A 14,687-nucleotide genomic window follows, 5' to 3' on the forward strand; every position below is an offset into this window, starting at 1 on the left:
TATAGGTAATTCGCTACGTCATTGAATATGAAATCACCATTTCATTCTTCCCATACAATTTACTCATTCAATTTTTCGTTTAAAGTGTCTATGTGCATCAAGAGCCGAGGGAAATGCCTCGGACGTATGATCAGATAGTAACAATTCCACAAAAAAGAACAGACAATGCTAAACTGTATAATTTATCGAAAAGCGTTAACTGTAAAAGTTGTTTCTTTGTCAATAGCATTTCCAAAGAAATCGAAATTGATACTTTACATTTGAAACTTTCTAGTTGATCCCCGTAGAAATATTCCCCCTACGCCACTAGACATAGATGCAACACCATTTGATTCTTCACATACGATTTGGTCATTCAGTTTTTTTGAAGTGTCTACGTTCACTACGAACAGAGAAAAACGCCTTTGTCGGGTGGACTGATAGTAGCAATTCAACTTCAAATAACAGACGTAGATCCCAAACCGCAGAATTTAACGATAAGTGTTTCCCGTTAAAGTTGTTTCTATTTCAATAATACTTCCAAAGAAATCGAAATTGATACCATTTTCCATTTGAAATTTTGGAGTTGACCACCGTGGATGTATCCCCGCTACGTCAATTGATATAGAAGCATCACCATTGATTCTTCACGTACGATTTGGTCATTCAGTTTTTTGTTGTAGTTTGAAGTGTCTGCGTGTACTACGAACAGAGGAAAATGACTGAGATGGCAATTGGTGTGAAGTGGCAATTCAACAAATAACATAAGTAGATACCAAATCGTAGAATATGACGAAAAGTGTTTCCCGTAAAAGTTGTTTCTTTATCAGTAATACTTTCAAAGAAGTCGAAATTGATACCAGTTTCCATTAAAAAGTTTGGAGTTAATCCCTTTGATGCATTCCCGCTACACCACTAGATATGGAAGTATCACAATTTTATTCTTCAGATACGATTTAGTCATTCATTTTAAGTTTGAAGTGTCTCCGTGCACTACGAACAGAAAAATGAATTTAAAGGGCTGTCTGATAGTAGCAATACAACAAATAATAGACGTAGATCCGAAACCGTAGAATTTAACGAAAAGTGTTTCCCGTAAAAGTTAATTCTTTTTCAATATTACTTCTAAAAATCGAAATTGATACCATTTTCCATTAAAAATTTTGGTGTTGACCCCCTTGGTGTATTCCCGCTACGCCACTGGATATGGAAGTATCATCATTTGATTCTTCATGTACCATTTGGTCATTCATTTTTTGTTTCCAGCGTCTACGTGCACTAGAAGCTGAGAAAAATGTCTAAGACTGGTGGTCTGATACACCCTCTTTCCCTCCCTACATTGGACCGTCAAACTAAAATGATAAAAGTCATCCCAGGTCCGAACTTCATCCATGTTGAAAATTTGAATGAGATCGGTTTGGTGATTCCAAAGTTATGAGGTTTTACTAGTATATACCCGCTTCGCTGGGTGAAATGAAAATTTAAATGCACAATTCCGCGTCTCATGTGTTCTGTACCCGTAAAATATGCTGTTTTCGTTTTTAATGGCATCGAATTAAACGGCATCGGAAAGATTATTGATCACCTCGGCGATCCCGAATACCACGTATTCGACGCTAATATTAATCATTTTCGATCATTTCATTATCTCCCAAGCTACGGGGCTGAGTTTGGTTTCAAACGGGATCGGAAGTGTCATTCTTCATCTCAGCGACCCTAAAAACTACGGATCAGACACTAGTGTCGGATAATTTTGAACATTTATATATATATATATATATATATATATATATATATATATATATCCCCCTCCTCTTCTTTCATGTTGTGCGGCACGGCATTGGATGTGTTACCGGTCATCTCAGTGACCCAGGAAACTATGGATTCGACACTAATATGGGTTATTTTTTATTTCCCTCTCCCCCTCTCAGAAGACGCGCGGCTGAATTTGGAATTAACACCATACGAAGTGTCATTGTTCATCTCGGCGATCCCAGAAACTATAGATTCAACACTAATTTCGAATCATTATATCCCCCTCCCCCTTGTTGCGGCCTATGTCATCGGAAGTATCACTGTCCATCTGAGCGACCCCAAAAATGTGGATTGAGCACTAATATCTGTCATTTTCGACCATTTTTAAACGTTTTACTCCCCCTCAACCAAGTTGAAGGTTTGAATCTGAATTTAAACGGGATCGAAAGTATCACTGCTCATCTAAGCGACCAAGAAAACTATAAATTCTACTGATAGTGGACATATTCGACCATTTTTAACATATCTCTTTCTCCCCCTTCTTCAACTTGTGGAGCTGATTTTGGATTTAAACCGGATCGGAAATGTCTCTGTTCATCATAATGATCCCGAAAACTATGGATTAGACACTAATATTGGTCATTTTCAATCATTATTATATACAACTCCTCCTCCCCTCAACCGTGCTGCGGCACACGGCGTCAAAATTGTCACTGTTAATCTCAGCAAATCCTAAAACTATGGATTCGACACTAATATTAGCCATTTCCGATCATTTTTAATGTTTATTCCCCTCCCCTACGTTGCAACTTCCCCCTCCTCAACTATCAGGGCTGAACTTGGATTGTTACAGCATCAGAAGTGTCACTGTTTCTCTCATCGATCCCGAAAACTATGCATTCAACACTAATATTGGTCATTTTGATCATTTTTAAATTTCTCCTCCTTCCCCCTCCACTACGTTGCATCGTCAAAGTGAGTAGCCTTAATCCCTGCCCGAAAACTCATGTATGTTGAAAATTTGATTGAGATCGGTCGGATGGTTCAAGAATAATAAAGTCACAAAGGCAGTCATTTTTATTTTTTACATATTTCTCCCCCTCCCTCTCCCCTATGGTGGCTAGTCGTAGTGAAACGATAAAAAACACCCAAGGTCTGACCCTGATACTTGTTGAAAATTTGATCGAGATTGGTTGGGTGGTTCAAAAGTTATTAGTTTTATTAGTTTTTATTCATACGTTCCCCTCCTTTCCCTCTTCCCTAGGATCTACCGTTAAAGTGAAATTACAAAAATGTTTCCACATCCGAACCTTATGCATGTTGAAAATTTGATTTAGATTGGTCGGGTGGTTCAAGAGTGATGAAGTCACAAAGACAGTCATTTTTTTTTTTTTTTTACATATATCTTCCCCTTCCCCTCCTCTATACTTGCTCGTCATAGTGAAACGATAAAAAGCACCCAAGGCCCGACCCTCATACATGTTGAAAATTTGATCGAGATTGTTTGGGTGGTTCAAAAGTTATTACTTTTTATTCATGTCCCCCTCCCAACCCCCTTCCCTAGGATCTACCGTTAAAGTGAAATTACAAAAATGTTTCCACATCCGAACCTTATGCATGTTGAAAATTTGATTGAGATTGGTCGGGTGATTCAAGAGTGATGAAGTCACAAAGACAGTCATTTTTATTTTTTTTCATATATCTCCCCCTCCCCCTCCTCTATACTGGCTCGTCATAGTGAAACGATAAAAAGCACCCAAGGCCCGACTCTCATACATGTTGAAAATTTGATCGAGATTGGTTGTGTGGTTGAAAAGTTATTAGTTTTATTAATTTTTATTCATGTCCCCCTCCCCACCCCCTTCCCTAGAATCTACCGTTAAAGTGAAATTACAAAAATATCTCGAGATCAGAATCTCATGTATGTTGAAACTCTGAATGAGATCGGTCGGATAGTTCAAGATTTATTAAGTTACAAAAATAGTCACTTTCAGTCTTATATAAATTGATTTTTATATACCTCCCCCTCCTTCTCCTCCCATTCGTTGGTCAGTCAATTTAAAATTATAGAAACAATCCCAGGCCTAAACCTCATCTACGTTGAAAATTTGATCAAGATCGGTTGAGTGGTTCGGGAGTTATTAAGTTTTATTTATTTTTTATACCCATTCCCCCTCCCCCTCACTTTTACCATCCAAGTGAATAGCCTAAAACCAGCCCGGCTTTGAACCTCATCCATGTTACAAATTTGATCGAGATCGATCAAGCGGTTCAGCAGATTTAAAGTCATAAACATAGTGATTTTCAATTTTATATATATATAGATATATTTTTATATACACACGTCTCCCTCCCCTCTCCCTCTCCTCAGCTCTAGTAAAAAGAGCATTTTAGGCATAGGGTTATTTTTACGTAATATTCATATCCGAGTTCTTACTGTGAAAATTCCTTGCTATAGTTGCTATTTTTCTTTAACGTTTCAACAAATACTTGATTGGCAACAATGGTGAACGCAGCCGTTGGGAGTTTGAATTGCTCTAGTTCCTGCTTGGAATACACACGTAGATGGCACTGCGTCGGAATACACACCGATCGAGAAACGAAATTTTTCAGTCTGAGCACACACTTTACACACACAAACCGGCTGTATCCGTAAAAACGAGCGGAGTCAAAAGAACTCGCGGGGGGACCCCTATAATGGTCCTGCACGCATTAAAAGTAAAAAACTTTTCGAGCAACCACTAAAAAATGCTCGCTTTGCAAAAATTGCTCAGAGTGCTGCTCTGTAGCCGATCGACCTACAAAGATTGGCGGGTTCACCAACGCACACACACACACACACACTAACACACACACACACACACACAAAATCCATTCGTGTTTACCGCGGTGGTTTGAAGCTGAAGGAAGCTATACCAAACAGAGGCAGACTAGTAGTACAGATGGTTAGGCTAACAAAAGAGCGTCATGAACAAGAATAGTTCGTTTTTATTTTCTTCTGACCTAGACGGCAATTCTCAAAATTAGGCATCACAACACAAGTAACACTACAAATACAACTTGATACATACACATACATATTTTGGATTTAAACTATCTAGGTGCCAGATAACCAGTCACCGTAGCTACTGTATCTGACGCCCGGGATTTTTTGAGCCCGAGCAGGACGAATATTAGCAGAAGTTCATCATATATTGCATGTGTTATTATTTTGAAATTCGACTTTTTCTTTTCAACAACCTCACACGAAACAGTGTTCTAAGCACACCAACATATTTATAATTGAGTCGTTGAAAGCAAGAGTGGTCTATGTTACAAAAGCATTATCTGAAGAAAAAATGGCGTCAAAGTGTTACATCTCTCATGATTAGAATATGTGCTGTTAGAATCCTTTTGTGTATAGTTTCTTAGTCAGTTAGATAGGGCCTACGCATACCCCCCATTACCAACAAATAATTCTTCGTTGTTCTGACTTGTGGGTACCAGTATCTCAAAAACACCCAAAATATAACATGGACCACTCTTGCTTTCAACGCCTCAATTTTTCTCTCATCAGCTCTGATTGTGAGTAATGCGTGTGGAATATGGTGGTATACCTGCAAAGATTAGATCCTGTTTGTGTTTTGTACCTCTTCTGACAGATTCACAAGAGAAAAAAAAAATCCGACAAGCAAAAGTTATAAAAGTTTACTATTATTATTTTTAACTGTTTAAGTTTCGTTAGTGGGAACATCGTGGATAAGTGGCTCAGAAGACATGGTGGATAAGTTTTTGGAGTGCTGACTTCTGGTGGGAAGGTTCCGTGGTTTGATTCCAGGCCATGTAAGTTTATAGTGGGCAACATCGTGTCCGTGAGATTCCTCGCGGTTCTGGCGTTTCCTCTCACATGACCATTCTACCAATTATTTTATAATCATTCACGTTTGTTAATCATCCGTTTATCTTACTCTGCAGGGTATAAACGTGGAACGTGAAACTAGAAATTTCATTTCGTGTTATTCAGTAATCAGCCAATTAGAACTACTTTGTTGCCGCTAGTATGCTATGTTAATTTATCGATTTAAATGTTAACTCATGTGTTCAAAACACTTCAGTCGATTGCTAAATTTTCACATGGATGATTGCTTCCCAAATTCTATCAATTACATAAGTTATAAACATTTCACGGACTAATATAATCAATTTAGGAGTGTGTTTCATTGGTTAAAGAAAACTACTTTGAAATAATATTGTTAATGTTAAGATAGTTCGATAATAGTACTGGAGAATCCCCAAGAAGCTCATAGACATGTTTATCACCTTAAGTTTGTGGGTGCTAATATTGAATTCGGAAGAGAATTAAAATTATTTTTTCTTAGAGAAATGTTTTCTCTGGGGTAAATTTCCTTAGCCTCCCCCCTTATCGAATCTATGACAACTGGTATACCAGAAATTAGCACTTTGCAACCAAATCACCGTGCTGGTATATTGTTGATGTTTTCTTAAGTATGAGTAAGATTTCGCTTCGTAATATCGGTTGGTAACCCAAACATGAGGACATTAATTACTGTATTAACTCAGGTTTCAAATCAGTGGCGGATCCAGGGGGCGATCGCCTCCCCCAAAAGAGGAAACTTTCTTATTTCATATATATAAATAAAACCCATCTCAGACTTTGGAGCTCTTAAAAGTAGCTCTAAGTAGCAGTATTACAACCCCCCTAGAAGTCCGTCCTGGATCCGCCCCTGCTTCAACAATGCCCATTTACCGCAAAGGTACTAAATGAAATTACTGTGTGTAACAATAGCCTTCGTATGCATTTACGTCTAGATCACATTACAGCTTTTAAAAGAATTACAAAACTTGAATGAGTACGTACTTTGTATGTTCGTAGGCACTGGTTGTATTATGCTGCTAAGGAAAGTAACACTAGTTACATATTTAAGTGGTCAAGTAAATTCATGCACTGACTTTATTATTGAGTAGTAATTTGTTGTATAATCTTGTAAATTTAGTACATTACAACTTTGTCTTTAGATAATACAGGCACACAAAATAAATAAAGTCCTATGCAGCGGACCCAGGGCATGGATTTCATGTATTTTATTACACAGAATCCAAATTTCTAAACTCCAGGACAATTGACCATGACAGTTTTTTTTTTTTAATGGCGAAAAATGTGTGTACCCTCCCTGTCCAAAATCGATCAAGTTTTTCGACCATAAAACAAAACTCACATGGTCGATCGCCCTGGGATTTCGAAATTTGGATTTTGTGTAACAAAATACATGGAACCCATACCCTGGGCTCCACTGCGCAGAACTTTGTGTGTGTGTGTGTGTGTGAGAGAGAGAGAGAGAGAGAGTATGTGTGTGTGTGTGTGTATGTGTGGCTGTGTAATCAAGTACATTCAAATAATTGGTAATAAATAAATAGATAAATAGTTTATTTTTAAAAGAAGCCTTAAATTCTATTACTTTTTTATTCCTTATTTTATTAGCAACATCATACATATTTGAAAAATACACGTCGTATCTTTAACTAAACCGTTTTCCTACTGAGCAGCGTAGACAGTTTCCCTAGTTCATATGACATACAAACATGTCTAAATGATTGTTGTTATTGTCTTCGCTGCAGGAGATCTGGGTTCCCGACTTAAGTCACGTATAGCTTCTGTGTTGAAAATGAAACTAAAACTTCGAAACAACCAACCTATACTGTTAGTTCATAATTTCTTCATCAGGTTCATGTTTCTGTTCCAGGCCCGTAGCCAGGGAGGGGCTAGAGCGGGCAATGCCCGCTCTAAAATATTTTTTGCCCGCTCTAAAATATATTTTCCGCTCTAAAAAGGACGTTGTCAAGAAGTTTCAAATTGTTTCAGCAAATCCCAAATAGGAAAATTTTGTGATTTTATTTACTAAATAAAATTGAACTTAGCTCGCATTTACTACTACTAACAAATGAAATTGAACGTGGCGTATATTTCTACGAAAAACAACAGTTATTCTTATTGCTATATATACTCAATAATCTCCCATTTTTATTATTTTTCCTCATTTCAAGAGTTTGAAGAATCACAAACACGACAAGCATTCAGTACATTGGACAAGATGCCCTTCCAAAGAATACCCATATGAAAATTGACCCGAAAACAGGCTATATTACATGAATGTGAGTGCCTGGCTTGTGCATGTGTAACATTGCAGGTAAAAAAAAAAAAATGTTTTGCCGACTTGACAGTGCATGTCCCACGTGTGCCTGTAATTAACGTATAAAACATGCTACATGTCCATGTTCCTTACAGTGCAAGGAAAACGCATGTCTCATAATATGAAACTGGTACCAAAACTGTGATGTCTGGAGAAAACGTACATGCGCCTCTAGAATAGTCAGATTAAAAAAAAAAAAAAAAAAAATCAATGGAAAATTCGGAAGTTTTGTTTATTGTAAAAGCGGCAACAATGCTGTTTTTCACGTGATTTGAGTCTTTGCGGGGAGCACCCACGAAAATAAATCAATGGTTGTAAAATGTTTCTAAATAGCAGTTTGCATCGGCTCACTTTGTGTTTTCTGAGAGGCCCCGAACCATTTGTTTCACGATTTGTTTACAAATATACGGAATGAAGACAACGTTAATTCCTTATATGCACTCAGAGAAAAAAATCAAGACGGCAGCAGAACACCGAACCTATTATTTTAAAAAGATTTTGTCATACACCATTATAATTGCGCGCAATAATACGTAGCAGAGTGCTTAGCGAATTTCCAGAAGGAAACAAAAACAGTAGAAAATTAACTACAAGCAAATGTACCTCGCCAGACGTTTCCAATTACTCTACTGACTATTATAACGTCATAAATATGAAGCAGGCATCCATCAAGTCATTTTTTGGTGCAAAAGTTATCGAAAATGAAACTAATTCAGAAGCAGGGTCATCTGTATCAACATGTGTAGAAGGTCAACAAGAAACTAAACGTCAAACATCTGATTTCCACCATGTTGGTGTTGATTTCCACCATGCATCAGATCTTGGCGATACAAAACCCGCTCAGCCACATCTTGCAAAGTTTACAGGTTCCAGCATTTCTTGTTCAATTCGACGATTTCGTCCAATATGGTACAAAACGTGGGATTGGCTCGAGTATTCTGTTATGTTAGATGCTGCCTTTTGTTTCCCATGCCGGAAATATCCGTCAAGAAACAGTGATCTCTCATTTGTGCAGAATGGTTTCAGAGACTGGAAGCATGCAATCGAGAAAAATAAGGGATTTTCTCGTCACGCCGATTCTGAAACTCATAGGCACGCTGTGGCTTGCTACTTGGAGCAACGGAAACGTGAGGACTCGGGCGAAACGGTCGTGAAGAAGGTGTGTAGTGATGTAATTATGAATAATATGTGCTATATGAAAAGTGTGATGGAAGTCATTCAATTCTTAGCTGTGAATCAGTTGTCCTTTAGGGGAGATTCTGGGTGTGAGCAACTCGGAAAACAATCAAGTGGTTTGTTCTTAAATTTGTTTGAATTTAGTATTCCTAAAGATCCTAAATTAGCAGAAATTGTCAAAACTATCCCTGCCAATGCAACATACACTAGTCCGGATATTCAGAATGAGATAGTTAATTTTATGGCAGAATCTGTTAAGAGGAAAATAGTAAATGAAGCAAACGAAAGTACATTTTGTTCATTACTTGCAGTTGAAACCAGAGACAAGCAACGAACCGAAGATTTGTCTGTCGCAATTAGGTACCTTGTGAATTTTAAAGTGTAAGAAAGATGCGTAGCTATACTGAAGTTGGACAAAAAAGACGCTGCAAGCATTAAGAACGCCATTGTAGATTGTTTAAGACAAGTAGAATTCAAAACCGACACGATAAAAGCACAGTGCTAATGGAGCATCTGTCATGAGTGGACAGAAAAATGGAGTGCAAGCTCTTTTGTCTGAGGATTTGAAGAGGAACATTTTGTTTGTTCACTGTTTCAATCACCAATTACATTAAGTTATTTGTAGAGCCATTGACACAATTCCTGAACTGAAAGAGTTCTTTGATATTTGTCAACAATTATATTACTTTTTCAGAAAAGGACGCGTTGCAGCAGATTACGCAGGAAGAAGTTTAACGCGATTGTTGGAACAACGTTGGACTGGACATCTTGACACAGTGATTGTAATTCGTGACGACAGGTTTCACATATTAAGTACACTGATGGCAATTTAAACTTCCCGTGAAAAACAGGCCTCAATGAAGGTTGAAGCTACCGGTTTACTACATCAGATCTCCACTAAGACTTTCTGTTTCCTTACTGAGCTCATGTTCAGGGTTCTTGGATATCTAAAACCGACAAACGCACTGCTACAAAGAAGAGATTTGGATATTAATGCCGCTGTGAAGTTAATAGGATTGGTAACGGAACAGCTCAGGTCTTGCCGGCAAGACAAAGGAATATTTGAAAATATCCTTCACGATGCAATGAAGGCATATGCCTTAAAAACTTCGATTCAGCAACCATTGAAACGCAAATGCACACTCCCCAGTCGCTTAGCTGATTCGTTGTTGATTTGGAAGGCATAAATTTGGAGAACGGAAAGGAAGACGAGAAGGAGCTGAAAAGATTATTCTGCGAAGTTCTCGATATCTCCGTTGAAGAAATGCGGAGCAGATTCAGTGAGACAGGGACAGCTGTGATTGGTGCCATTCACCACTTACTGAGCGAGAAAAGAAGTGAAGAAAATTTGAAACCTCTGTGTGATGTTGGAAAGTACAAAGACCTGCATTGCAAAGAGCTTCAGAATTTGAAGCAGGAAATAGATCTAGCAAATCGAGTGATCAACAAGACATCATCTCTGGAAGAGCTCACAAAACAAATTGGAAAATATAGCGAGGTTTTCCCGGGCCTAAAGATGCTTACAGAAGCTGCTCTAATTATTCCGTCTTCTACGTCCACGTTCGAAAACTGCTTCTCACATCTGACAGCTCTCCTTCAACCTCAACGTCTGTCTATGGGACATGAAAGAAAATCGGACCTCGTTCTCCTGGCTTACAACAAAGATATTCTGCATGCACTAGATCTAGACCAGCTTGTAATTGAATTTGCAAAGTGCTCACGTAAACTCCTTTTGATGTAATTATTTACATAAGGACTGTAAAAAATATTTATTTTACTTGTGTCAGGGTTGTTTCTTAATTTTATACATAAAAATATTCCTTAATTTACTTGTAATAAAAGTATTGTAGTTCTAAAATACTATAATTGAGATAACAGTTAATAAATGTTCCTAAAATAAATTATTATTTTTTACTTTTACTACTGCTTAGTGTATTAAAATATACCGCTATATTGAATTATATACCATCATTTTAACAAAATGATGATATTTGATAGTCGTGGATTTGTACTGTAATATTTATCAGCATAATACAGTGTTTCAACTCTCTTATAGATTCCATAAATAATAAATAAATATATAAATGAACATAGAAATTGACAACGACAAGCGCCTCAAGGAACAAAAACTATATATATAATAGAGAGAGAGAGGTTTTGTGTTCCTTGAGGTCCCAGCCATTGCCCCCTTAGTATTTATCATTGCCCGCCCTAAGCAATCAGGCTGGCTACGGTCCTGTTCTGTTCTGTACAGCACAATGCTCCGTGTTTGATGAATCTTTCTTCTATAAATTTTCATTCGGTGATATATACATTATACTTTGTTTTATCTTGTTTTTCACAATCTCAGAGGCGGCTCCTGAGGAAAGTAACACTGGTAAAAATTAAAGTTTATCTTTTCAAACTAAAGAATTATATGTTATCTATTGTTGTATATTCTACTTTTAAAAAAAAGTTTTGTTCTTCTCGTTTCAAGCAAGAAAATTGTAATTTGTTTTACCGGGTGACTTCCCTCATGAGCCCCCTGTGGACAATCTTTCGTCACTTCTAGCTGGCTTTCTACTTCTCACTCATATGTTAGATCTTAAATAATAATATTACCTACATATCAAAAACAAGCTGCTCAAATAATTCTTAACTATGCTTGTAAGTACATATTGAGTAATGTCGAGAAGATACAATATCCTTCTATCAATCTTTTCCAATTTTCCTTTCTCTTTCAATCTCTTCCAATTACGTTATCCTTTATTCTATTCTAACATTATTTCTTCTACTCTAATTCATATGTAATTTTCTTGTGAGTCATCGATATTTTTATACCGTCTCCAGATTTAGTCTTCATCAAAGTTATGCAGTTCACGCCGTTAAAAGCCTTGTTGAGGTTTTTAATAAACTTCTGTTTAAATAAACAAACACTACATACACTTTCTTCATTTTGTTTTGAAAATCTTTCACTTTTTACTCAATGCAAGCTAATTGAAACTCTTTTCCCTTCATAAGTAATATAATACCCTAATACTACCGTAATTAATTAATCCTGTTTAATTTCCCCATGGAGGAAGATTTGCTCAATCCTAGTCTATGTAAGTTTGTAATGAACAGTATCATTTCCGTAGGTTTTCTCGAACTTTTGTTTCACTAATTTTCACTATTTTTTTTTTTTTTTTTTTACAATTAATTACTTTCATTAATCGTCCATCTCCTTTAACATACAGGGTATAATCATGTGACGTTAAAAATGTATTTATCCATGCTATCTTTCCTTCAATACTGGAAATTCTTTCTGTGTATGATGTGAGACTAACAGTTCTATAATTCCTATTTCTTTTTGTATCCAATTTCCTCTCTATTGGAAGTTTAACTGTCTCTATTTCAGTTCTTTCTCTGTGACCCCGCGTAGCATAGTTGCTAACGCTCTCGCTTTCGGTGCGAGCGGTCCCGGGTTCGGTTTCCGGTGGGGTCACTCGGTCGGAAAAGTGTAAAAACTTTTTCAGGCCAGCCATCCTGAATGAGGTTTTCCTGGGTTCTCCTCATTCATATCAGGCAAATGCCGGCGTGGTACGTAACTTATAGGTCCCAGGTCGCTTCCTTCCTTCTCTTTCCGCGGATAGTGTGTTCGCCGAGGGACGACATCCCTCGTACGAGACGGGCTAAATGGCCATAGATGCCGAAAGACCAGAAATCTAAATCCTAAAATCAATTCTGCTTCTATATCCTTCATAGACTATGCATGTATATATATGACTTTCCCCCGTTTGCTAAGAACTTTCTCAAAACTTGTTCTTCAGTTGCAGAAATTATTGTCAAAGCCCCACATATACACACACACGCGGGGTTTAGAGCAGTAGAGTCATTTCAGATTTTGCCAGGAGTGAGGAGATTGTCCACTATATGAGATTCTTACGTTTTTTATATAATATATTAGTACTGTATACATTATAAAGCATTTGTTTCTCAAACTTAGGAGGGCAATTGCCCCCTGTTCTCCTTAATGACATCTCTGATCTAAAGTCCTTCGAAGTATTCTACCAAAGAATTACCGGTAATCACACACTGCCAACGATGTGCAAGGCGCCGAATGTTTGTAGCCTCACCATAAGCGAATCTTCTGATTTGACGACTCACTGCTATGGCAATGTCTTCAAGCGTGTTCCAAGCGAACTCAAAGTGAGTATGTGAGGTCGAAATATAAGGTGACAAGTCTGTTGAATATAGTAGATGCTCGAGTACTTCCCATCTCCCTCACGTGAGAAGATTCTGCAGATATGTTACTACAGTGTCATGATCCTGCCATCTAGTGAATCGTTTGTGAGATCACTTCGAAGGACTCTAGATGCCAGTGGTATGTGTTTCTGGGCTTTATGCACAACTGTAATTGTACTTGGAATGGTTTGTAATGCTGTAATTCGAGGTAATACGTACGAAACGTACAATTCGTTGTATACATTTTTTTCATCTGATACCCTAATGAGGATATGTATGTTCATCCAACTCCATAGTTTAACATTTACATACGTACTAATCATCCATTTGCATATTTCAGAATTTCTTGTTTCGTTCTCATTTCTATTTTTTTTTTTAATGACAATTTCTGCGATCCCTCGATATTAAACAAATGTTGATAAATTTGTTAATGGTTATAAAACTTTTATTATGGTTAGAAATTAGTTCATAACAATGATCAGTGCAGCAGGTGATTTTGCACTGAACGTTTATGTTTGAGCATTGTAGCACTACAAATTGAATGTTAGAGTAGGCGAGAACAAAACATTCGAGTTTAATATTTTACTACTACATATAAAGTTACCTTCTACACCATTCTTACGGAACAAAAATTCTGAGAATAAATTTTAATTTCAACATCGAACTAGAACATTTTACATTTGATCTGTTATATTCAAGATATCCAGGGATATGAATATTCCAAGAATATTCACTTCCAAGAACATTAACATGCGTCTCATGAAGAATCTTATTAAGACTTTTGTTTGAAGTGTATGGGAGTGAAACTTGGACATTTAGGAATCAAGACAACAAAAGAATAGCGGCATTAAAACACTGATGTTACCGAGCATGTTGAAAAGTCTCTGCGCTGATAAAGTGACTAACGAAGAGCTATTGGGGAGAGCTAGAGAGACAAAGCCGTGTTTGTGAGAAATACTAGACTAAGGGAAAGAAGAACCACCTGCATAGGTCCCTTCTGAAACACAATGGACTCCCACTCCACACCATAATCGACGATACAGCAGTGATGCTAGTTTGAGGGAAATTTACCGCAGCGTAGGGATATTTTGCAAAGAACTTTTTAAGGAGGGAAAAAGAGTTTACGAATATGGGAAAAAATGTGGGGAAACTTAACTTTTCAACATGCTCGGTAACATCAGTGTTACTAAGCACTGCGGCAGTATGACGAAAGACGGTGGCACTTTTTTCCAGAATCCTACACACAAAGTTACAAACTTTTTTCTTTTCCACATGCCTTCCGCAGCCTGGCTTGAGGATGCCTTTATAGCTATACAAGATAATATTGAGGTAATAACAGACAACCAAAAGCACAAAGGTATGTTGTGGAGATATGAGCATAGTATC

The 14,687-nt window shown here is 37.3% G+C and overlaps 1 protein-coding gene across 1 annotated transcript; it reads left to right on the forward strand.

Moving 5' to 3' along the window:
• The first annotated feature begins 8,574 nt into the window (after nucleotides 1–8,574).
• Nucleotides 8,575–9,483, forward strand: LOC145661182 (zinc finger MYM-type protein 1-like). The gene has a single exon (XM_081726631.1). It carries the CDS (start codon nucleotides 8,575–8,577, stop codon nucleotides 9,481–9,483), a length of 909 nt encoding a protein of 302 aa, XP_081582757.1.
• Nucleotides 9,484–14,687: the final 5,204 nt, after the last annotated feature.

The sequence above is a fragment of the Thermobia domestica genome, chromosome 9 (assembly GCF_964235325.1).
Source record: "Thermobia domestica chromosome 9, izTheDome1.hap1.1, whole genome shotgun sequence".
NCBI lineage: Eukaryota > Metazoa > Arthropoda > Insecta > Zygentoma > Lepismatidae > Thermobia > Thermobia domestica.

Coding starts and splice junctions, on each gene's coding strand:
- LOC145661182 (XM_081726631.1), top strand. CDS start 8,575: ATGAAGCAGGCATCCATCAAGTCATTTTTTGGTGCAAAAGTTATCGAA.